The 26,365-nt window shown below is 40.2% G+C and overlaps 1 protein-coding gene across 2 annotated transcripts in view; it reads right to left on the minus strand.

Annotated features, from left to right (window-relative positions):
* ARFGEF3 (ARFGEF family member 3) overlaps positions 1-26,365 on the minus strand; it is a 195,354-nt gene that overhangs the window by 140,165 nt on the left and 28,824 nt on the right. For both annotated transcript variants that reach the window (XM_068551232.1, XM_068551231.1), the window contains exons 3-4: positions 11,311-11,392; positions 7,138-7,269 (exon numbers count right to left, since the gene is read on the minus strand). In XM_068551232.1, coding sequence (XP_068407333.1) covers positions 7,138-7,269; positions 11,311-11,392 — 214 coding nt within the window. The remainder of the gene's footprint in view (positions 1-7,137; positions 7,270-11,310; positions 11,393-26,365) is intronic.

Raw genomic sequence — 26,365 nt, forward strand, 5'->3', positions numbered from 1 at the left:
TACAAGAAACATTTAATAAGAACCTAGAAGAACTAAAGAGCAAACAAACAGTGATGAACAACACAACAAATGAAATTAAAAATTCTCTAGAAGTGATCAATAGCAGAATAACTGAGGCAGAAGAACGGATAAATGACCTGGAAGATAAAATAGTGGAAATAACTACTGCAGAGCAGAATAAAGAAAAAAGAATGAAAAGAATTGAGGACAGTCTCAGAGACCTCTGGGACAACATTAAACGTACCAACATTCGAATTATAGGGGTCCCAGAAGAAGAGAAAAAGGGACTGAGAAAATATATGAAGACATTATAGTTGAAAACTTCCCTAATATGGGAAAGGAAATAGTTAATCAAGTCCAGGAAGCACAGAGTCCCCCATACAGGGTAAATCCAAGCAGAAACACGCCAAGACACATATTAATCAAACTATCAAAAACTAAATACAAAGAACAAATATTAAAAGCAGCAAGCTAAAAACAACAAATAACACATAAGGGAATCCCCATAAGGTTAAGAGCTGATCTTTCAGCAGAAACTCTGCAAGCCAGAAGGGAGTGGCAGGACATATTTAAAGTGATGGAGAAAAACCTACAACCAAGATTACTCTACCCAGCAAGTATCTCATTCAGATTTGATGGAGAAATTAAAACCTTTACAGACAAGCAAAAGCTAAGAGAATTCAGCACCACCAAACCAGCTTTACAACAAATGCTAAAGGAACTTCTCTAGGCAGGAAACACAAGAGAAGGAAAAGACCTACAATAATAAACCCAAAACAATTAAGAAAATGGTAATAGGAACATACATATCGATAATTACCTTGAATGTAAATGGATTAAATGCTCCAACCAAAAGACATAGATTGGCTGAATGGATACAAAAACAAAACCCGTATATATGCTGTCTCCAGGAGACCCACTTCAGACCTAGGGACACATACAGACTGAAAGTGAGGGGGTGGAAAAAGATATTCCATGCAAATGGAAATCAAAAGAAAGCTGGAGTAGCAATTCTCATATCACACAAAATAGACTTTAAAACAAAGACTATTACAAGAGACAAAGAAGGACACTACATAATCATCAAGGGATCAATCCAAGAAGAAGATATAACAAATGTAAATATTTATGCACCCAACATAGGAGCACCTCAATACATAAGGCAAATACTAATAGCCATAAAAGGGGAAATTGACAGTAACACAATCATAGTAGGGGACTTTAACACCCCACTTTCACCAATGGACAGATCATCCAAGATGAAAATAAATAGGGACACACAAGCTTTAAATGATACATTAAACAAGATGGACTTAGTTGATATTTATAGGACATTCCATCCAAAAACAGAATACACATTCTTCTCAAGTGCTCATGGAACATTCTCCAGGATAGATCATATCTTGGGTCACAAATCGAGCCTTGGTAAATTTAAGAAAATTGAAATAGTATCAAGTATCTTTTCCGACCACAACACTATGAGATTAGATATCAATTACAGGAAAAAAATCTGAAAGAAATACAAACACATGGAGGCTAAACAACACACTACTTAATAACCAAGAGACCACTGAAGAAATCAAAGAGGAAATCAAAAAATACCTAGAAACAAATGACAATGAACACACGACGACCCAAAACCTACGGGATGCAGCAAAAGCACTTCTAAGAGGGAAATTTATAGCAATACAATCCTACCTTAAGAAACAAGAAACATCTCAAATAAACAACCTAACCTTACACCTAAAGCAATTAGAGAAAGAAGAGCAAAAAAACCCCAAAGTTAGCAGAAGGAAAGAAATCATAGAGATCAGATCAGAAATAAATGAAAAAGAAATGAAGGAAACGATAGCAAAGATCAATAAAACTAAAAGCTGGTTCTTTGAGAAGACAAACAAAATTGATAAACCATTAGCCAGACTCATCAAGAAAAAAAGGGAGAAGACTCAAATCAATAGAATTAGAAATGAAAGAGGAGAAGTAACAAATGATACTGCAGAAATACAAAGGATCATGAGCGATTACTACAAGCAACTATATGCCAATAAAATGGACAACCTGGAAGAAATGGACAAATTCTTAGAAATGCGCAACCTTCCGAGACTGAACCAGGAAGAAACAGAAAATATGAACAGACCAATCACAAGCACTGAAATTGAAACTGTGATTAAAAATCTTCCAACAAACAAAAGCCCAGGACCAGATGGCTTGACAGGCAAATTCTATCAAACATTTAGAGAAGAGCTAACACCTATCCTTCTCAAACTCTTCCAAAATATAGCAGAGGGAGGAACACTCCCAAACTCATTCTACAAGGCCACCATCACCCTGATGCCAAAACCAGACAAAGATGTCACAAAGAAAGAAAACTACAGGCCAATATCACTGATGAACATAGATGCAAAAATCCTCAACAAAATACTAGCAAACAGAATCCAACAGCACGTTAAAAGGATCATACACTATGATCAAGCGGGGTTTATCCCAGGAATGCAAGGATTCTTCAGTATATGCAAATCAATCAACGTGATACACCATATTAACAAATTGAAGGAGAAAAACCATATGATCATCTCAATAGATGCAGAGAAAGCTTTCGACAAAATTCAACACCCATTTATGATAAAAACCCTCCAGAAAGTAGGCATAGAGGGAACTTTCCTCAACATAATAAAGGCCATATATGACAAACCCACAGCCGACATCGTCCTCAATGGTGAAAAACTGAAACCGTTTCCCTTAAGATAAGGAACAAGACAAGGTTGCCCACTCTCACCACTATTATTCAGCACAGTTTTGGAAGTTTTAGCCACAGCGCCACAGCAATCAGAGAAGGAAAAGAAAAAGGAATCCAAATTGGAAAAGAAGAAATAAAGCTGTCACTGTTTGCAGAGGACATGATACTATATATAGAGAATCCTAAAGATGCTACCAGAAAACTACTAGAGCTAATCAATGAATTTGGTAAAGTAGCAGGATACAAAATTAATGCACAGAAATCTCTTGCATTCCTATACACTAATGATGAAAAATCTGAAAGTGAAATTAAGAAAACACTCCCATTTACCAATGCAATAAAAAGAATAAAATATCTAGGAATAAACTTACCTAAGGAGACAAAAGACCTGTATGCAGAAGATTATAAGACACTGATGAAAGAAAATTGATGATGATACAAATAGATGGAGAGATACACCATGTTCTTGGATTGGAAGAATCAACATTGTGAAAATGACTCTACTACCCAAAGCAATCTACAGATTCAATGCAATCCCTATCAAACTACCACTGGCATTTTTCACAGAACTAGAACAAAACATTTCACAATTTGTATGGAAACAAAAAAGACCCCAAATAGCCAAAGCAATCTTGAGAAAGAAAAACGGAGCTGGAGGAATCAGGCTCCCTGGCTTCAGACTATACTACAAAGCTACAGTAATCAAGACAGTATGGTACTGGCACAGAAACAGAAATATAGATCAATGGAACAGGACAGAAAGCCCAGAGATAAACCCATGCACATATGGTCACCTTATCTTTGATAAAGGAGGCAAGAATATACAGTGGAGAAAAGACAGTCTCTTCAATAAGTGGTGCTGGGAAAACTGGACAGCTACATGTAAAAGAATGAAATTAGAACACTCCCTAACACCATACACAAAAATAAACTCAAAATGGATTAAAGACCTAAATGTAAGGCCAGACACCATCAAACTCATAGAGGAAAACATAGGCAGAACACTCTATGACATAAATTACAGCAAGATCCTTTTTGACCCACCTCCTAGAGAAATGGAAATAAAAACAAAAATAAACACATGGGACCTAATGAAACTTAAAAGCTTTTGCACAGCAAAGGAAACCATAAACAAGACGAAAAGACAACCCTCAGAATGGGAGAAAATATTTGCAAATGAAGCAACTGACAAAGGATTAATCTCCAAAATTTACAAGCAGCTCATGTAGCTCAATATTAAAAAAAACAAACAACCCAATCCAAAAATGGTCAGAAGACCTAAATCGACATTTCTCCAAAGAAGATATACAGATTGCCAACAGACACATGAAAGAATGCTCAACATCATTAATCATTAGAGAAATGCAAATCAAAACCACAATGACATATCACCTCACACAGGTCAGAGTGGCCATCATCAAAAAATCTACAAACAATAAATGCTGGAGAGGGTGTGGAGAAAAGGGAACACTCTTGCACTGTTGGTGGGAATGTAAATTGATACAGCCACTATGGAGAACAGTATGGAGGTTCCTTAAAAAACTAAAAATAGAACTACCATATGACCCAGCAATCCCACTACAGGGCATATGCTCTGAGAAAACTATAATTCAAAAAGAGTCATGTACCAAAATGTTCACTGCAGCTCTATTTACAATAGCCAGGACATGGAAGTAACCTAAGTGTCCATCAATGGATGAATGGATAAAGAAGATGTGGCACATATATACAATGGAATATTACTCAGCCATAAAAAGAAATGAAACTGAGTTATTTGTAATGAGGTGGATGGACCTAGATACTGTCATACAGAATGAAGTAAGTCAGAAAGAGAAAAACAAATACCCTATGCTAACACATATATATGGAATCAAAAAAAAAAAATGGTCATGAAGAACCTAGGGGCAAGACGGGAATAAAGACGCAGACCTACTAGAGAATGGACTTGAGGATACGGGGAGGGGGAAGGGTAAGCTGGGACAAAGTGAGAGAGTGGCATGGACTTATATACACTACCAAATGTAAAACAGATAGCTAGTGGGAAGCAGCCGCATAGCACAGGGAGATCAGCTCGGTGCTCTGTGACCACACAGAGGGGTGGGATAGGGAGGGTGGGGGGGAAGGAGATGCAAGAGGGAAGAGATATGGGGACATATGTATATGTATAACTGATTCACTTTGTTATAAAGCAGAAACAAACACACCACTGTAAAGCAATTATACTCCAATGAAGATGTTAAAAATAATAATAATATTACTGTAAAGTACAGTTATCTCATCATTAATTTTCTAGCTGCTTGGCCAAAAATGTTTGTCTAAAATAGAAGTATACTACAAAACAACTAGCTTAAGGCTAGGTTTATTGTGAATTGAAATATGTTTTCCCAATACCAACAACATTTAAATTTTTAAAAACAATAGCATGTACCAAAGGCCCTTATCTTTTAAAAAATTTTTGGATATCTAATTATGAAGAATGGCAGCCCAGATTATTTTTTTTCTTTTTTTCTGACAATGTCTGATCTATTCCCAGATATTAACTACAAGTACCACAGTCTAGTATGGTATCATTAGAAAGTCCATTAAGACAGGCTTTCCAGGATTTCCAGCAGAGCTAACATGTGTCAACTGCTGTCCTCAGGAAGGTTAGCAGAAGGCACCACTGGGCTGGAATTAGAAAGCAAGTATAAGTTTTTAAAACAGGTGTTTCTGTTGACATAACCATTAAACATCCTGTTCCTCCATAGCTCCTAGAAGAATAGGTACTTTCTCATTTTAATTTTTAATACAAATTCCTGTTTTCCATGAAAAGCTGTATTCCTGGGAGAATTTCCAGAATAATATGAAATCTGTAAGGTGTGTCTCTTAGTATGACATCAACGCTCACCCTCCAGTATTTGGAGACCTTTTAGTGGAAGAAGGATCAACAGGCTAGACTTGAAAGTCGTAAAAGCGATGAACATGGCAGTTGGCCTTGCCTCTCTCAATGGTGGCACAGAGGTAGCAGAAAAGTAAAACAAATCTAAGAGGCAGTTACTCTTCGGTTCCTAGGAATGCACAGCTGCCCAGTGTTTGTCAAAGGATAAAGCAAAACTGGACATTCCAGAATCAAAGAGAGTTAAAGTCCATGAGAGCTTAAAGATCAGCTAGTTCAGAGATTCTCAGTGTTTACTGTGTATAACAATATTCCTAGACCCACCCACTGAGATTATGACTCAGCAGCAGTACATAGTGGTAGCAGAAGTAGTAGGAATAGAAGTAGTAATGTACAACACTTCTAAAGCACTTGCTTTGGGCCAGATGCTGTGCTAAATTCCTTACAACTATCACCTTACTTAATCCTCACAATAGTCCTATTGGGTAGGTGCTTCTATTTCCCTCATTCTCCAGATGAGGAGACCAAAGCATAGAGTGGTTCAGGAATCTGTCCAAGGAAATCCAACTAGGAAGTGAGTAAGTATTCAAACCCAGACAGGCTGGCTTCAAAGTCTGAGCTCTTAATCACTACAGTAAATTACCTACCAACAGGGCTAGGGGGAGACCCAGGGCATTAAGACAATGTCATGATTGAAGTTGATCTTTTCTCTTCTCAATGGAGAAACTGAAAGCCGGAAAAGTGACATCTCTTATCGAAGATAAAAATCCTTCAGTGCATTTCCAGGAAGAAATCAACCATTATATGACACCAACTACTCTTACACATTTCTCTACACACACTCCTCTAGGGAGGAAATGGACAGATGACGTGATCAAAAGCCACCTCATGGGTTCCAGCTGTGTTACTCTGACCAAGGTGCTGTTCTGGGATAGAGATTTCCATCCTTTTCTGCCCAACTCACTGTTCACTCACAGGAGGGAAAAAAGGGGAAAAAGGGATGGGAGAGATGCCATCCCATGTGGGAGATAAGGTTCACATAATTTGAGGATGGAAATAAAGCTTTGATTCTGATATGGCTCCCAAGGATGGTCTCCCTTCCCTTAAACTGACTATTCTAAAACCTTAGTATATGTCAAAACATCATTAGGTCTTTGCTTTGTTTTACCATATACAGGCAGGCAGAATGCCTAGAATGATCAGATCTACCCCAAGCTGCAACTACTCACATACATTCTCTCAAAGGGTCACAAAAACATTTCCTAACAACATTTGATATGCAAGATCAGGCCAAAAATCTTACGGATTTATTGAAATCGTACCTTTTTACTTACGTTGAACAGAAATGATTGTTGTCATTTCTGTTCAACGATCAAGGTTATTCTAGGGCACCCTAAGCAAGGATAATAACCATATATTCTAAATGACCACCACACAGAGGCATTTTCAGGATGACAGTGAGGGCGGGAGCATCAGCGTTTGTTCCCGTCCCAGTGACGCAAACTGGGAGCCGCGTCCAACCCACCTTCATCACTTCCACCTGCAGGTCTTCGTGGAGGGAAGGCGTCACTTTCACGGTGTTCAGGATCTGATTGAGCAGCTGCTTCTCATCAGAGTCCGTTTCCATGGATACAAACCTCTCTTCCGCCAGAAGCTTCTGTAAAGAGGCACAAGGCAGTGATCACAGATAGGCTTTCCCCTGCCGCCTTATTCTGTTGTAGCTTAGCATGTACTGAGGATAACGTTTCTTACTCTAGCTGGAGGCCATTAGGAGAAGCGGCTGCTATGTGCCATTAAAAAGAAAAATGCACCAAGCCTTTGGTAAACGGTTTTTGGCAAAGGCTTTTTCTTGCTATTAGGTAATTCACTCAATTTTATGAAGTGCAGTTCTAACGTGGTGGCCAAATAGGTCATTTGGTTGGTGGGGACGGAGGACGAATGTGCCAAGGGGAATGTAGCCCCTCACAACATTCACGTTTACACTTGTTTTTCTTTTTTTTTTAAATTTTTTAATCTGTTTATTTTTGGCTGTGTTGGGTCTTCGTTGCTGTGTGCAGGCTTTCTCTAGTTGTGGTGAGCGGGGGCTACTCTTCATTGCAGTGCTCGGGCTTCTCACTGCGGTAGCTTCTCTTGTTGTGGAGCACGGACTCTAGGCACATGGGCTCAGTAGTTGTGGCTCGTGGGCTCTAGAGCACAGGCTCAGTAGTTGTGGCACATGGGCTTAGTTGCTCCGCCGCATGTGGGATCTTCCCAGAGCAGGGCTTGAACCCGTGTCCCCTGCAGTGGCAGGCGGATTCTTAACCACTGCACCACCAGGGAAGCCCAACACTTGCCCGTTCTGAATGTAGCTTTGTCACAGGAAAGGAGAAGGTCCTGGAGACGAGTTAATTTTTCAAATATTTACCTTTGTACTTCCTAATGTGAGTTGTCATTTACCCAGGAATTATTCATGAATCTACAAATCTTAATACCATTCCATCAGAAAATCAATCCCACAAAAACCTACACAAGAAGACAGTCATTTTCATGAGGTTTCCCAGAAGTCATTACATCTCGCAGGATAGCTCTCCTCTATTTGAGAACAATTCTTACTTTTCATAAAATTCTTTCTGAGGTTGTACCAAAACCCCACTGCCTAGCACCTCTATGCCCTCATCTGTCCCTGGATTCACGGAGATTAAGCTTTTAAAACATCTCAAGTCAGCTATGAAGTCCACCTAAATCTCTTCTTCTCCACACTAAACCTCCTCGGGCGCCATCGGATGTTCTCTGCGTGATACGGCTTCACAGACACTCTCCTCCTTAACATGTGGCCTCTAGTGTGCATGTAACACTTCAAGGGTGGTCTGCTGGTACAGACGGAAGCACCCAAGAGTGCATATGAAGGCAAATGTATGGACTTTGGGTGATTATGATGAGTCAGTGTAGGTTCATCCTTGGTTAAAAAAAAAAGTACCATTCTGGGAGTGATGTTGATGCTGTGGGAGGCTATGCATGTGTGCGGGGAGGGAGTATATGGGAAATTTCTGCACCTTCCTCTCAATTTTACTCTAAACCTAAAACTGCTCTAAAATAAGTCTTTGAAAAATAATAATAATAAAAAGATGGCAGAGGGGAAAGAAAGAAGTGCGGTCTCTGGTGGCACCATTGCTCTCCTATTCCAAACCTGGAATTGCTTACCTCTATAATTCTAGTTGTGTAAGATAATTAAATCTGTTTATTGCCTAAAACCAAACAAAAAACAGTAATGCAGAAGTTTAATCACATTCTCAGATCAAATTAGCTTAGTTCTAAGTCACGGCACATTCTGTGCTGACTCACCCAGAAACTTCTCATTCGCAAAGGCTGCAGTTAAGCTGTTCTTCCCTATTCTGTCCTGGGGCAATTGATTTTTGAGACCCCAGTGTAGGATGGATTTTATATTTATCCCTATTAAATTTGTCCTTGTCCGATGCAGCATAGGGTTGCAGCCATGAAGAATTTTTGGAATTCTGATTCATCCAGGGTAATGACTCCCTCTTCTAGCTGAATGTCACTGCAGATCCAGAAAACAAGTATTTTAAACCTTCTTAGGACTCCCTGAATTTGTCTATACAGCTATACCTCATTTTATTGCACTTAGCTTTACTCCACTTGACAGGTATTGTGTTTTTTATAAATTGAAGGTTTGTGGCAACCGTGTGTCAATCGAGTCTATTGGCCCCATTTTTTCAATAGCATTTGCCCACGTCGTGTCTCTATGTCACATTTTGGTAATTCTGGTAATATTTTAAACCCTTTCATTATTACTGTATTTGTTGCGATGATCTGTGATCAGTGATCTTTGCTGTTACTGCTACAGCTGACTGAAGGCTCAAATGATGTTGGCATTCTTTATCCATAAGGTATTTTTTAATTAAGGTATGTACATTTTTTTAGACATAATGCTATTGCACACTTAAGAGACTACAGTATAGTGTAAACATAACTTCTATATACACTGGAAAATCAAAACCTTCATGTGGCTCACTCTAATATTTGCTTTATTATGGTGGTCTGGAACTGAACCCACAATATCTCTGAGGTATTCTCTCAAAAGAGATTTTTGACTCTCATGTAATGTATGTAGGGCAGCCCAGAGTTAGTTTATATACAAACCTGGTTTTACTTAAAGTGATAAAGACTAGAAAGCTCTTAAAAAATGCCTTAAGTTAATGGGAGGTCACAAGGGATGCTGAGAGGAAGACTCCCTGCCCCCCAGATCAGTGAAGTTCCCACGATTATTGAAAACATGATACTATAACTTAAGAGTGTTTGAGGGTTAAAAAAAAAAAAAAGTAACTAAATGGAAAATCTATATACTACTAAAGAAAAGGGAACATAAGTGGCAGGTCAAAACAAACTCCCATTCATTTTTTTTTTTAATTAATTAATTTAGTTTTGGCTGCGTTGGGTCTTCGTCGCTGCGCAAGGGCATTCTCTAGTTGCAGCAAGCAGGGGCTACTCTTCATTGCGGTGCGTGGGCTTCTCATTGCAGTGGCTTCTCTTGTTGCGGAGCACGGGCTCTAGGCGTGTGGGCTTCAGTAGTTGTGGCACGTGGGCTCAGTAGTTGTGCCTTGTGGGCTCTAGAGCACGGGCTCAGTAGTTGTGGCGCACGGGCTTAGTTGCTCCGTGGCATGTGGGATTTTCCCAGACCAGGGCTCGAACTTGTGTTCCCTGCATTGGCAGGCGGATTCTTAACCACTGCGCCCCCAGGGAAGTCCCCCATTCATTTTTAAAGTTGGCCCAGTTACTTTGGAGAAGAGTTTTTAATAACATTGTTTAAAATTTTTTTAAATGTTTAAGAATTTCTAATGCTATTGCATATTGAGATATACATCCTCTAATTCCAATCTTCTAGGGAAAAAAGAGTTGTAATTTTCTTACTCTTTCATATTTATTTCTCTAAAGGTATTAGAGACCTCTCTGAACTTAAAGAGTTAACGATGAAACAGTAATGTGAGAAGACATCCAACAAATGCCACCAATACCCGGTCATGCTGAAAGAATACCCCGTAGGCTTGCACTCCACAGTGCTTGTCATTCACATACCAAACCACTTAAGAAGTCAATGTGTCTATACAGCCAACAACTTTGCACCTTTGGAATTAGACCTATTATGTACGGTGTAAAACAAAATGAACAAATGTTCAGAGAAGGAAATGCATTTGTGCAATTTGGCTTTTCTGACTAGACAAAATTTCTTTTTTCTTCCCAATCTTGTTCTGGAAACAAAACACATTAATCCATTCACCAACTTAACTGTAGAACAGAAAACAAAACAAACTCTTTCCCGCTTACCATCATTGCTCCTGACACAGACCCAGAGAACTTGAATGCATATAAGATTTGAGTTGGTATAGAACTGGAAGCATCTCTCTTGGGAGCCCTTACTCTGTTAAAAGTTTGGTGTCACAAAAAATATTTCATTTCTGTGTGGGCTTAGCTGAGTCTCCATGAGTCAGTGTCTGAACAACAAATGCTTAGCAAGATAATGCTGTACACAGAGAAATGCTGGTAAATACAAGAAAATCCTGCTATCCTCTCTGGTTATTATCCAGTTCAATCAAATTTTTGTCTGGGTCTTTAAACAGCTAGTATTTAGAACGTTAACTATTTGCTCTTTCAATGCCAAAGTGGTCTGTCAATTTCTGTCATCCTGTTGCACTCAGAGTCATACCTGTATCCCTGCCAAGGCATGTTGGGCCAGCTTCACATTCTTGGATTCCAAAGCCAATTGGAGAGGCAGCAGGCATTTCTCCCTGGCAAACACATAAATAAGGACAACATGTGAGCTCAGCGATGCTGGCAGTCAAGTAATCCAAGCCTTATGTACACCCACCCCCAAATGCCGCCACACACGTACACAAAACTATGATCAATAATGAAACTGCACATGGATGTTAAAAAAAACACAGCAAAAAAAAAAAAAAAGCTGTGCAGAAATCATAGCATATCCTGGGAATTCCCTGGAGGTCCAGTGGTTAGGACTCCACATTTCCACTGCAGGGGGTTCGATCCCTGGTTGGGAAACTAAGATTCCTCAAGCCGTGCTGTGCGACCAAAGGAAAAAAAAAAAATCATAGCATATCAGCAGCTCACCTTCTTAGGATGGCTACAGAGAAAACATACACAAGGACTCTCAAACAATTGTTTTGGTGAACTAATCATCACATGGAAGTCCCTTACCAGTCCAAGAACACGCCTTGCTCTTTCTAGAAGTAATATAATTGCCTGTATTCAGTACACCTGGGGTGTATAACTCTAGAAAACACTGTTTATTTAGATTTCTATGCCTTGCTCATTCCTCTCCCCCACCTGGCAAGTGAGGGCATCACCACCACTACTCTGCCTCATGGATATAAACTGAAATTTGATGCACTTGTCAATTTCTCCCCCAATTCAAATTGTTCAATAATCACTTATAATTTATGAATTCGCCCTTTAGTCTCCATCAGGGAGACCTAAATTTTGTGATGGATTCTTTTTATTTTTTAATTTATTTTATTTTTGGCTGCGTTGGGCCTTCGTTGCTGTGCAGGCTTTCTCTAGTTGTGGCGAGAGGGGGCTACTCTTCATTGTGGTGCACGGGCTTCTCATTGCAGTGGCTTCTCTTGTCACGGAGCACAGGCCCTAGGTGGGAGGGCTTCAGTAGTTGCAGCACGCAGGCTCAGCAGTTTCCACACGCAGGCCCTAGAGCACGCGGGCTTCAGTAGTTGTGGCACATGGGCTCAGTAGTTGTGGCTCACGGGCTCTAGAGCACAGGCTCAGTAGTTGTGGCACACGGGCTTAGTCGCTCCACAGCGTGTGGAATCTTCCTGGACCAGGGATCGAACCCATTTCCCCTGCATTGGCAGGCGGATTCTTAACCACTGCGCCACCAGGGAAGTCCCTGTGATGGATTTTTTTTTTTTAACATCTTTATTGGAGTATAATTGCTTTACAGTGGTGTGTTAGTTTCTGCTGTAGAACAAAGTGAATCAGCCATACATATACATATATCCCCATATCTCCTCCCTCTTGCATCTCCCTCCCACCCTCCCTATCCCACCCCTCTAGGTGGTCACAAAGCACCGAGCTGATCTCCCTGTGCTGTGCTATGCGGCTGCTTCCCACTAGCTATCTATTTTACATTTGGTAGTGTATATAAGTCCATGCCACTCTCTCACTTCGTCCCAGCTTACCCTTCCCCCTCCCCGTGCCTCAAGTCCATTCTCTATGTCTGCATCTTTATTCCTGTCCTGCCCCCAGGTTCTTCAGAACCATTTTTTTTTTTTAGATTCCATATAAACATGTTTCCAAGACAGAAATACAAACAAACCATCAACAGCTTTGATCCATGAGAAGTATCTGGCGTCAAGTGAAAGACAAAAAAAATGGCTTGAGAACTATTTGTATATTTTGAAGCTTAAGAAAAAAATAACTCGGTCCTAAAATATGTTAGGAATAAACCAAAAGGGCTACAAAGAGAAATCTATTTTTCTGTAAGAAGCATTCACTCTAAATAATTAAACAATAGATCAAGAATTTTAATCAACCCATTATTTCCCCACAGAGTTACACTGGCACAACAAATGAAATGTCACTTAGTTTTACCAGGTTCCTCCACCCTGACTTAAACCAGAGCAGCCCCATTTTTATCTGTTTTATACTTTCAGCATAAACTGAAAGATTCATTGACTTCAGAGAGTATGAAAGCCACAGGGTAAGACTACGGGAGGAATAAGGGTCACTGTTGCAGAACACAGTGAAACAAAGTTAATTATAGCTCTGATTTCTTCCTGCCCACCCTGCAGCTTTTCCATGGAATCCTCCATCAGCAGCTCCATGACAGATTGAGAGAGAGTTCCAGACACTCCCCCTAACGCCGGCCACAAAGAAAAAAAACAGACTATCAGAAAGAGCATTAAGCCCTCCTAATCCTTCTCACTATCCCCAAGTTACAATACCCCACTTTTATATGAAAATTGATTCACACTACGGCCATTTTTCATTAGTACATCCTTTGACAGGTGGATAAATTACCCAACTGTGTTACTTCCAGTTGGGTGGCTATAATTTTGTTGCTGTTACGGTTATCATCAGCTTCTCTCAGTTATAAGGCAAACACTGCTATGCAGTCAGTTAAAGCAGGAATAGCTAATTTTCCCAATTTTGTTTCTTTTATTTAATCATAACCAGTTTACAAGCTTGGAAAAATTAATTGGAAGGGTGAAAGTCAAGTGAGAATGAGCAATAATGGGCTGATGGAGGAATTAACAGAAGAGCCATAGAACGTCATCTGGAAACCGTTGAAACAATCAAATTTCCACCAGGCTTAATTCACTGTGAAAGAACTTTCATCTCCAGTTTTTGGAGTCAGATCTGCCAATGAGGGCATGGTAGCAGTGGGCAAGTGTGGAGGTCCCAAACTCTTAACAGTCTCATAGCCTGGGCCAGTGAAAGTCTCTGTCGAGTGGTTGTGTGCTGAAAATGCACAAGTATTACACATTTCTCATCAAAGGCACCAAACAAGAGTGGATGCCACATTCAGCAGCAACAAGGACCTTCCTGGAATGCTGAACCCCCTGACCCTTAGGGAGCAGCATTATGTTTGCAGATAAACAACAGCACGCCCATATTGCTCTGCCATCGACAGTATCAGTCCTTGAGATCCTCATTCCACTCTCTTACCTACTTCTACATTCACACAATTTCTATTGCAGACCGGAAACAGATTGCTGACAAATGCCAGGACTACCAGGTCCCACCACGATTCCTGGGGACATCATTGAACTGTTCCCCGTGCCAGGCATAGTCACCAGGAAGGACTGGAAGATGTAATTGGTTCAGCTGGGTTTTGGTTCAATTGCAAGGTATCACCATTTAGTGGAAGGACTATGGGCTGTGGAATCGCACAGACCTGGATTCAAACCCTAACAATTATAAATTGTTCAATCTCAGTTAATATACTTAACTCTGTTGAATCTTAGCTTCCTGGACTTCCCTGGTGGCGCAGTTGTTAAGAATCTGCCTGCCAATGCAGGGGACACGGGTTTGATCCCTGGGCTGGGAAGATCCCACATGCTGCGGAGCAACTAAGCCCGTGTGCCACAACTACTGAGCTTGCACTCTAGAGCCGGCAAGCCACAACTACTGAGCCCGTGTGCCACAACTACTGAAGCCTGTGTGCCTACAGCCCATGCTCCGCAACAAGAGAAGCCACCGCACCGCAACGAAGAGTAGCCCCAGCTCGCCACAACTAGAGAAAGCCTGCGCGCAACAACGAAGACCCCATGCAGCCAAATAAATAAATAAATAAATATTAAAAAAAAAAATCTTAGCTTCCCAATCCATAGCAAGAGCATCTTAAGACCAATCCTGCAGGGTTATAGAAAAGAGTACAGAAAATATGTATCAGGGGTTGGAAAACTTTTTCCATAAAGAGGTAGATAAAAAATATTTTAGGCTTTGAAGACCATACGGCCTCTGTGCTCAACGCTGCTATAGCACAAAAGCAGTCAGAGACAACATGTAAATCAATAAGCATGGCTACATTCCAATAAAACTTTATTTACAGGACTTCCCTGGTGGCACAGTGGTTAAGAATCCGCCTGCCAGTGCAGCAGACACGAGTTCAAGCCCTGGTCCAAGAAGATCCCACATGCCGTGGAGCAACTAAGCCCATGCGCCACAACTACTGAGCCGGCGCTCTAGAGCCCATGAGCCACAACTACTGAGCCCACGTGCCACAACTACTGAAGCCCGCGTGCCTAGAGCCTGTGCTCCGCAACAAGAGAAGCCACCACAATGAGAAGCCCGCGCTCAGCAACAAAGACCCAACACAACCAAAACTAAATACATGAATAAATAAATTTATTAAAAAACAACGGAAAACTTTATTTACAAAAACAGGCAACAGGCCAGATTTGGCCTACAGGCTAGTTGCCCAGCCCTGATATAGACAAAGGCCCAGCAAAGACCATGATTTTCAGTATAGGATAAGAAGGTCTATCTCATCTTGTCATAGTATCCAGAAAGATTTTGCAAAGGACATAGAGCATATGTCCTGGGAGGGTCTTAGCAAGACAGATTTCTCTTAGAAAAATCAGTGCTTTGAGGAAGCAGACTGACAGACTTCATCTGGGTACTAAACCAAGGCACTCCATCCATCCAACTATCCATCCAACCAACATTTGAGTGCCTGCTGTATGCAAGGCACCGTCATGGATGCTTGGAAAGACCCAACAAGGAACAAGACAGAACAGGTACTTGCTTTCATTTTATTCATGGGATGAAAAGCAGAATAAAAATTACTTGTTATTTCGCTATTTAGTCTACCAGTCACTGTAACCTTAAAATAGGCATTCTTACCCTTGTTCTACATTTGAGAAAATGGAGATTCAGAGAGGGTTCACAGCCTGCCCAACGTTACATGGCTAAAATCTATCGGAGACAATTCAAACGGAAATCTGTCTCACTCCCAAGACCAAGTTTCTTCCAACACCCTTTGGTGTCAAAAGATCAGAGCAAAGCTAGGATAGTTCTGTTTCTTAAGCTTTTTTGGATCATGAACACAAAAAGATCCTCTTCCTAGAGGAGCATACAAGTAATTTCAGGGGATTCACAGGCCCCCCCAAGCCCTAACTCCACATAGATCCCAAGTTAAGAGCCCCTGCCTTCTGGAGAAAGGACCTGCCCAACACGGCAGAAACTTCCGTGTCTGTGTAAGAGAAGTGGGCCATGTTCCCTGGCTGAGCTCAGGGTTCCACTAGGATGAAAAGCTTTGAAGTGATGTTACACTGAGCCCTAAAGCAGAGAGGTGGCTGTGTGTGTGTGTGTGTGCGTGTGCGTGTGCGTGTGTGTGTGTGTGTGTGTAGGAGGTGAGAGGGATGACTAACCCTCCTCAGGATCCAAGGCCTCTCAGCGCCTCAGCCCCAGCAGTCCCCGAGATGAGTGTCATGAGCCTCAGATCACGACTTCGACAGGAAACGAACACACGCGGGGCACACTGATTTCACTGCTTGCTCTGTGGTACCATAAAAACCCTGCTGCCTTAATTTTTTAAAGTGATTTTAATAAAAGAGAATAACAGGCCTGTTAATTGAGTCTCAGGATGAAATTTATAATGAAGATGCAACGTGGCACACACTCAGTCCCCTCTGCACAGACCATCTTGGAATAAATCACCTTTTGATCTTGCTAGATGATGCCTAATTGGGGAAAGGGCATACCAAAACCAACATTCAGTTACATGAAGTGATTATTTTTTATGCACGAGCATGTGCAAGATCACTCTTGCCTAATTAAATATGGACAGTGGCCCCAGGTTTCATGCCCTGGCATGTCATTATTTCTTAAAGAAGAATAATTAGCAGCTCTGCACATGCACAAGGAAGACATTATCCCATGACAGTGTCTGGTTGTGTCAAGGAGACTGAGTCTCTCTCCTTAACTGTGTTGTCATGGTTCACAGACCAGCTTTATTGGGCTGGCAGATAACAATGGACAAAGGGAAATTAAAGTGGGTGAATACGGGAACAGATAGGATTTACCAAAAATTACCTTTCAATAATGAGCACAAAAATGAACTTCATGTAAAACCAAACCTGTTTCTGAATTTTAGGTTGCTTCCTCTTTGATGCACTACATGGGATGGAGCACAAAGATACCTTAGATTTCTGAGGTCTGCTTATACTGTATACTTCTAGGATTCTATGATCTAAGCCATTTATTCAGTTACTGTCTGGATTCCTTCACATAATAACCATGGCTCTGATTGAATATCAGTGGCCTGTATGTCCCAAGTACCATGTTCACACCGTCATATTTACTATTTTATTATGTAGAGATTTAACTGTTGACAGAACAAACTAAGAGAGACTAGATTACCTGTCCAAGGCCACATGTTTGTAAATGACAGAGCTGTGATTTAAAGTTAGACCATCTGTCTTTAAAACCCCTGTTCTCTGGCCTCCGCCAGCCGACAGCTCCCCACCAACTGTGGCACATGGCACCCTGCTTTACAAACAGCAATCCAGATGTCCACCCGTTTAAAAGAATGGGGACAGACATCAAATAAGTAATGTAAATTATCTTACTGTGAGGGTCATTCATGAAGCAATGTGTTACATTTGACAGTTGGAATGTAGTTATGAATGCAGTTATGGAAAGGTATATACCGTTTGGATGAGTGGGATAAATGTGGCTTTGGATCTAGCTGCTGGGTTCAGCCATCACTTTTCCTAGTAATCATGACCTCTCCTAGTTTGAGTACAGAAGGTTTTGCAACCCCTTGTTGTGACACTTGGGATATTATTTGTGTTTATAAATACCGATGCTTTAAACAGTTTGCATCAACACTGATGAATTTTCATTGACTAAGCTTTCGCCAGAGCCAATTCACTGAGCCAATTGGAACTGAATTGTTTCCTTAATTGATTTTCTCTGCAGTGCAGTTAAAATGTTTCCATTTTACTTCTATTTTCACTCCTATTTTTATGAAATTATCTTCATCAGTAACCTCTATATTTCGCAACAAAGATTAGATTCATCCTTCAGGAACTGTTCTAGGTCCTAGGGATACAACTGTGAACAACATAAAATCCCATTTCTCCTGCAGGATTTCGAGATGTCTTAGCAAGCCTATTGCGATTATTAAGTAGAACATACGAAACTTCCATTTTCTGTACATCGGAAAGGGTTGAATATCCATAATTTTACATGATTCACTCTTTTAAAAAGAATCCTAAATAGATAACCAACAAGGTCCTACTGTACAGCACAGGGAACTATACCCAATATCTTGTAATAACCTGTAAGGAAAAAGAATCTGAGAAAGGATATACATATATATGTATAACTGAATCACTTTGCTGTGTACCTGAAACTAACACGACATTGTAAATCAACTATATTTCAATAAAAATTTTTTAGAAAAGAATCCTAAATAATACAATATGGTTATGCTCATATTTTCCCTCAAAATATACTTTTATTATATTTCATTATAAAAGGCATACATGTACATTACAAAATCCAAACAATACAGAGAGACACACAACAATGAAAATTAATTAGGGCACTACCTAAGAAAAGAGCTGGGCTGAATGCTGACCATGGGTATGTCCAGAGAGTGGCATGGGGGATCTTTCATTTTCTTTCTATCTGTATTAATTTTCATATAATAACTCTAGAGTATACTGATATAATCTGAAGAAAATATTCATAAAGCCACAAAGTCACTGGACTCCTCACAAGTTAACATCACAGCATTTTCTTCTCCTGTTCAGCTCAAATATGTGAGTGAATCTGCACATACACAGAGAAAATATTAAACATGGAACTCACTTTCTTCCTGGCACTTACATCAACAGTCCAAGTGTTCTTTTTAGCAATTATATGTACACTTCTTGTTTATAAAGTAAACCTCCATTTACCTGATGGGCCTCACTATGCTAATAGGTTTTTGTAATGAGAGGACAACTGCAGACAATTTAGTAGGTTATCAATCACCTGAAAATTTTTAAATACTATCTAGATTTTTATCTGGCTATTTGACATGTCTAATTAAAAAATAAGCTGTAAAAGAATAGAAAGCAACAAAAATATGAAAACATTTTTGTATATTATTGTAATAGGGAAATGGGTTTATCTTCTTCATTTTAATATTCCTGCAATATTTAAAAAATATAAAACATAATAGGTCAAGAAGATAATTTATAAGAGTAAATTTTTATTCATTTTGAAAAAAAATTTTTTCCAATGACTTATTGAGACATGTAAGTTACAAATAACATTGCAGAAGTTTAAAGTGTACAACAAAATGATTTGATATATGTATATATTGCAAAATAACGACCCCAATAAGTTTAGTTAACAAGAATCACCTCACATAGTTACAATTTTTTTTCTTGTGATGAGAACTTTGAAGATCTATTCTCTTAGCAACTTTCAAATATATAATGTAGTATTGTTATAGTCACCATGGTGTATATTATATCCCCATAGCTTATATATCTTTGAAAAAAATTAAAGGTGGCTTGGTATTTTCACCTGCAATCTAGAATTATCAATACTACTACTTCTACCAAAAGATATAAATTCTACGTAATCGGGGGAAAAACACTAAAGATTTTCTTTTTTTTCCCCCTAGAGGAAAAAAAGGAGAAAATAAAGTCCATATTAATCATAAGGAGGTTGTTCTTGATTTTTTTTTTAACAACTACTGAGCATCTATTATGTCTGGGGCCCTGCACATGGCACTGAGTAAAGAACAGAGGGAAACAGATATCATTCCTTTTCAAGATAGGGGCAAGTGTAAATGTGTACATTCACCTTCTAAATGGATGAATGAGTAAACAAACGAACAAAGAAATAAGCGGAAAATGCCTAAGAAGTGTAACATAAAGGCCACTTAAAGATTGGTTGAGCTTATAAATATAAACAAGTCTGGTAAAAGGGCTTCCCTGGTGGCGCAGTGGTTGAGAATCTGCCTGCCAATGCAGGGGACACGGGTTCGAGCCCTGGTCTGGGAAGATCCCACATGCTGCGGAGCAACTGGGCCCGTGAGCCACAACTACTGAGCCTGCGCATCTGGAGCCTGTGCTCCGCAACGAGAGAGGCCGCGATAGTGAGAGGCCTGCGCACCGTGATGAACAGTGGCCCCCGCTCGCCGCAACTAGAGAAAGCCCTCGCACAGAAACGAAGACCCAACACAGCCAAAAATAAATAAATAAATTTATTAAAAAAGAAACAAGTCCGGTAAAAAAAAAAAAAAGACCAAAGCAAGTGACATTCCCATTCCATTGGATACAACACTCTGTGTTGGACACAACATAACTGGCTTTTCTCTTTGGATGGAGTGTTCTGTCGCTTTCAACCAGAGGATTACTAACTGATACAAGGGAGAGCAACAGTGGATGTCACAGAAGTGTCAATTGTTAAAGCCTTAGCGTGCCACACACCAGGCTAAGGGCCTAGGCACACAATTTCATCTAAGCTGCACACCAACCCAACGAGGAAGGACGAATGTTACCGACATTTACTGATGAGGGAAGTGAAAGGGAGAGAGGACCAGTCACTCCTGGACAAGGGCTGGAGCAGCGCTGGACCCCTGAACTCAAGCTCCTTAACAGCATGTGACGTGAATGGTTACCATTTGTCACTCTCACACCTGTTCCAAGACCTGGTTAAGCATTTCACACACAGCAAGCCTGTGAAGCACCCTTCACAAAGAAACTCCTTTCTGTCCATGGTCAATCCATCCTTATACTTCCTCACTTTATCTCCCACATCAATCATTCATGTGTGAACTTTTACATTTTTCCACTTATAAACCCCTCCTCACCTCCATCAACACACTTATCAGTTCCTCATATAACCACTTCCTGTGGCACCATGGAAAGATTTTACTCTTTAATTCTGTCATCAAAAACAATTTGTCAATGTATCTCAAGAGCTTAAAAATATTAGTATGCTCTGACCTAGGATTTTCTATTGTATGAACCTTTTCTAAAGAAATCATCAGAGATACAGCAAAGTTTCAGGTGCAGAGATTTATCTGTAGTTTCATTTATAATGTAAATAATGTTAAATAAATTCTGGTACATCTCTGAAATGGAATAACGTACAATAATTTAAAGTATCTTGAAAAGTTTTTATTAACACAGGAAAATGCTTTGAAAATGTTATGTCGAAGAAATTTAAAATGAGAATACAATGTAGAAAATATACCATACCATGGTCCTACACTTGAATTAAAAAGTTATATACACACACAAGTGAGTGGAGGAGAAAGGGACTGAGGCTGGAAAGAAATTCCTCAAAACCCCTCTGGAATATATCTCAGTCTTTTGGGAACATGGATGGTTTTGGTTTTATTATTTACATGTTTCAACATTTAAAAATCTTTCAATAATAAAATATATTACCTTTAGAAATAGAGAAGAAGTGACGCTAGCCCGTATGTGCATAAACACACGCCCCCTTTCCTTCAAAGCTCTGGCCTAGCATCCTCAAAGGCTGTGTTTCCAGTAACGGCTTCAATCTAATCCTTCCTGAATTTCCTCTGTGCTAACTTCATCTCTTCATCAAGTCACTACCCTTCCCACTTTATCAAAAGCTGGGCAATATTCCTGGAATAGTTTCTCTTTCCCCAAAGACATTTCCTTAGCATCTTTCAAACACTTACTGAATTCTTTCTTCTCCCCAAAACCTTTGTGGCTGAAAATAGGCTTGCTTATGACCCTCAAGTATTGATATAATTACCATAGTCACAAGTATCTAAAATCAGTATGCTTAAATTAATTTTGCTTCTTTCTATGGCATGTTTTCTTCCAATCAAGCTTTCAGGTTTACAGTGTGAATATGCTAACAGAATGAAACATGCCTATGGGAATTGCCCTGCCCTGCCCTGGAACATGGAACCACAGGCATTTTGTTAATTAATGATTTTTTTCATGATGAAAATGCTCTGAAAGGCAATCTAGAGGCAAGACTCTGCCCAGAATCTCTGTCGCAGAGGGGCAAGTAGGGAGAAACCACTAGAACAAATAAGATTTCTAACTCGAATACTCAAATCTTAGGGAAGAAGAGAAAATGAGCCATACCACAACATCATCTTTTTTATGTGCCGATAACTTTATGCAAATGGTAGTTACCTCTTGCAAAACAGTAAGTCTATGCAATAAACATCATTCAGAAACGCCTATATAACCAAAAACAGGTAACTTAAAAAACAAAAACTAGGGGGCTTCCCTGGTGGCGCAGTGGTTGAGAATCTGCCTGCCAATGCAGGGGACACGGGTTCAAGCCCTGGTCTGGGAAGATCCCACATGCCGCGGAGCAACTGGGCCTGTGAGCCTCAATTACTGAGCCTGCGCGTCTGGAGCCTGTGCTCCGCAACAAGAGAGGCCGCGATAGTGAGAGGCCCGCGCACCGCGATGAAGAGTGGCCCCCGCTCGCCGCAACTAGAGAAAGCCCTCGCACAGAAACGAAGACCCAACACAGCCAAAAATAAAAAAATAAATTAATTAATTAATTTAAAAAAACAAAAAAAAACAAAAACTAATCCCTTTGAGACAAAACTGTGATTTCTTTAAATTCTATTCAGAACTCACTGGCCTATTAAAGCTCACCAATAATGTGTATACATTTATTATAATGACTTCTCACCACTTAAATGTCACGACAGCAAAACGGTAGGATTAAATGTCAAGTTACATTTTTCTGTGAGATAGAAATTTCCAGTTATGATGTCAAAACGCCTGTAAAACCAGTCTATTAGCAAATCAACACAAATGTCAGAACCAAAATTTGTATTCCTCAATGACTAATAATCTTTGAGAAGTATGTAAGATGTTCAGTAATAAAAAGATATTTTATTTTAATATTTATGTAGGCTACTAGACATCCAGGCTCTGTATGAAGCATTAGGCATAATGATGAATGAGACAAAGCTCCTGCCCACAAGGAACCCACTGTCTAAGGGAGATAACACAGGTACAAAGTAATAGGCACTTGTATTAAGGTATACACAACCACAGAAGTATATAATAGGGGCAGGAGAGATCCTATCTAGAAAAATTCAAATGTCTTCATGCACGAGGTGATACTCATTTGGCCCTGAAAAAGGAGGGGACAGTATGGGACTTGGTCAGCCAGGTGAGGAAGAGGGAAAGGACATACCCAGCTGAGACTGTGAGTGCAAAGGCAGAGTGGATTCATGGAACAGCTCAAGTACAATTATGACCCAATAAGTCATGGTGGGAAGACTGGTGAGAAATGAGTTTGACAAAGTAGATTTGAACCAGGTTTTGAAGGGTCTCGCATGCGACGCCAGAGAGACTGGTCTTTAGCCAATTGAAAATAAAGAGCTAATAAAAGATTTTTAATCAAGGGAATAAGGTGATCTCAGACATTTTCTATACAAAATGGAACTCTGGCTACAATGTGGAAAATGGATAAAAAGTACAAATATCATGGAAAAAATTTTGGAGTCAAACTAATCTGGTTCAAACTTAGGCTCTGCCAATTACAACTTGTGCACTAAGTTTTCAACCTCTTCAAGTCTCATTTTATTCATCTCAAAATACAGAAGTAACATTACCTACCTTGAGAAGCACTGTGATGATTAGATAAGAAGCTACATTAGAAACATTGCTGATTGCCAGCCTAACCTTCTCAGCACTCCTGAAGACGCCTCGGCCAACCCCCTTCTCTTCCAACCCCTGGCTCTGTCCTGCCCCAGGAGAGGTCTAGTGGGCACAGGTATGGACATCCCAGACTACAGGCAAATCTCAGACCACAACCCATGCAAACAGCTGCCCTGTGGCCAGGCCTCAAGCCTAGAGATGCACATTCCCAAAGACAGAGGTGGGGAAAGGGCCCACATGCTGTTTCTAGAATGAGGCTCAGCATAATCTAAGTAGGGAACTCTTAAGTCTCAAGTACTCAGAGCATGAGCTGAGGGTGCAGGGTGGGCTCTGGGTGGGAATGTTCCCTTCGCCCCGAGGAGAAGGAGAACGGGGCCTCTACCACATGAGCCCAGGGCAGGGTCCCACCTCACCCAGGGCTTAGGGTGGTATGATTCTGCCTAACATCTTGTACACCCAACAAATGATTGTTGTCATGGTACTTTTTCTTACTGGTCACACTGTCTTGTTATTATAGTTTTCTTGTTGATATTATTTACTGGCAGCGGAAAGACCTGGAAGAAGGAACTGCCCTCTGCTATAGGGGCGTAGTCCTGAAAGTACAATGTACTTGGGCCTGTATTAAAAAATGGAAAGGAGGAAACAGAACCTAGAGATAGCACAGAAGTAGAGTAGAGAGGACCTACTGGAAGAACAGTTTTGAGGAAGGAAGTGGGAATGATAATAACTAAAGTTTTGTAATATTTTGAGTTCAAGATTCCTTTGGGCATCCAAGTACTAACAAATAGAAAACTGGATGTACCTATCTGGAGCTCAGAAAAAATGTAGACAGTAGCCATCTAAAAGTGGTAGCTGAAACCTTGGAAGTGGATGAAACTTCCAAGGAAAAGAGATGTAAAACAGAAGGACAGAGCTTAGAAAAATCCCTCCAGTCAGTGAGTGGAGAAAAGAAATGATGCCAGCAAAGGAAAAGTCAAAGGAACCTGTGATGCTCAAGAAGATGGCAGAAAGAAGGCTGCCTTCAAGATATGTCCATACAGTATTAACACCAATCGGTCACTGAGTGCCCACTCAGTGCCAGGCATTATGACTTGGCGTATATACATGATCTCATTTAATTTAGTACTTACAGCACTATGTTAATAGGTAATTATTTCCATGCCATCAATGAGCTAACAGGCTCAGAGATAGTAAGTAAATTGTGCCATGTCACATAACTACTGTAAAGCATTAGATGCCGTTATAAGCTGAACCCTACTGTTAAAACTTAGGAAAAACTAGGAACACTTTGGTCTCTGTTGTAGAGAAGAAGGTATGGAAAGGAAGAGAAGTGATGAGCCCATCCAATGGAAGAGGCTGTGAACAAGGAACTTTCCCATTATGTTACCTCGTTTAATCCTCATGAGAAATGGGGCAGTGGACATTATCAAGCCCATCTTACAGTCCAAGACACGGAGGCTCCCAGAGCCAAGTAGCCATGGACAGAGCTGGTAGATGGATGAGTCCAGATTCAAATGTAAGGACTGTGTGACACAAAAGCCTACACTCTTTCCATAGCAACATGTTGCCTCTCCATCATTAGGGAACAGGAACTAAAAGGGGAAGGGAAAGGCATCTACAACGTGGAAACAAACACAGACCTTCCTGGAAATTAACCAAAGTAATAAAAAATATTAATCATCCAGTTGTCTTATGTTCTCCCCTAAAACAACCCAGCAGCACATGAAAGCCAGTGCAATAATCCCCACTTCTCTCAGGACAAGTACCATCAAGAATTGTTTCTGTCTGAGTAAAGATGCGCTTTGGCAAGGATGTGGAGAAAAGGGAACCCTGTGCACTGTTAGTGGGAATATAAATTGGTGCAGCAACTATGGAAAACAGTAGGGAGATTCCTCAAAAAATTAAATATGGAATTACCATATGGTCCAGCAATCCCTCGTCTGGGTATATACTCAAATGAAATCAGTATCTAAAAGAAATATCCACATTCCCATGTTCATTGCTGCTTTATTCACAATAGCCAAGTTATGGAAACAACTTAAGTGTTCATCAGCAGATGAATGGATAAAGAAAAGGTGATATCTATCTAGCTACAGATAGAACCACACACAATGGAATATTATTCAGCCATAAACAGGAAGGAAATCCTGCCATTTGCAACAACATTGGTGAATCTACAAGACACTGTGCTAAATGAAATAAGCCAGAGGCAGAAATACAAATACTGCATGAGCACACACACTTATATGTGAAATCTAAAAAAAAAGTCAAACTCAGAGAAAGAGGGAGTAGAATGGTGGTTGCCAAAGGCTGGAGGGCGGGGGAATAGGGAGACGCTGGTCACAGGGTACAAACTTTCAGTTATGAGATGGATTAGTTCTGGGGATCTGATGAACAGCTTAGTGACTACAGTCAGTAATACTGTACTGTATGTATACTTGAATCTTGTATACTTGAATCTTGCTAAGAGAGTAGATCTTAAGTGTTCTCACGATACACACACACACTAACTATGTGAGGTGTTGGATGTGTTGATTAACTTGATTATGGTAATCATTTCACAATGTATACATATATCAAATCAATACACTGTACACCTTA

This window comes from Eschrichtius robustus, chromosome 9 (assembly GCF_028021215.1).
Source record: "Eschrichtius robustus isolate mEscRob2 chromosome 9, mEscRob2.pri, whole genome shotgun sequence".
Classification (NCBI taxonomy): Eukaryota; Metazoa; Chordata; class Mammalia; order Artiodactyla; family Eschrichtiidae; genus Eschrichtius; species Eschrichtius robustus.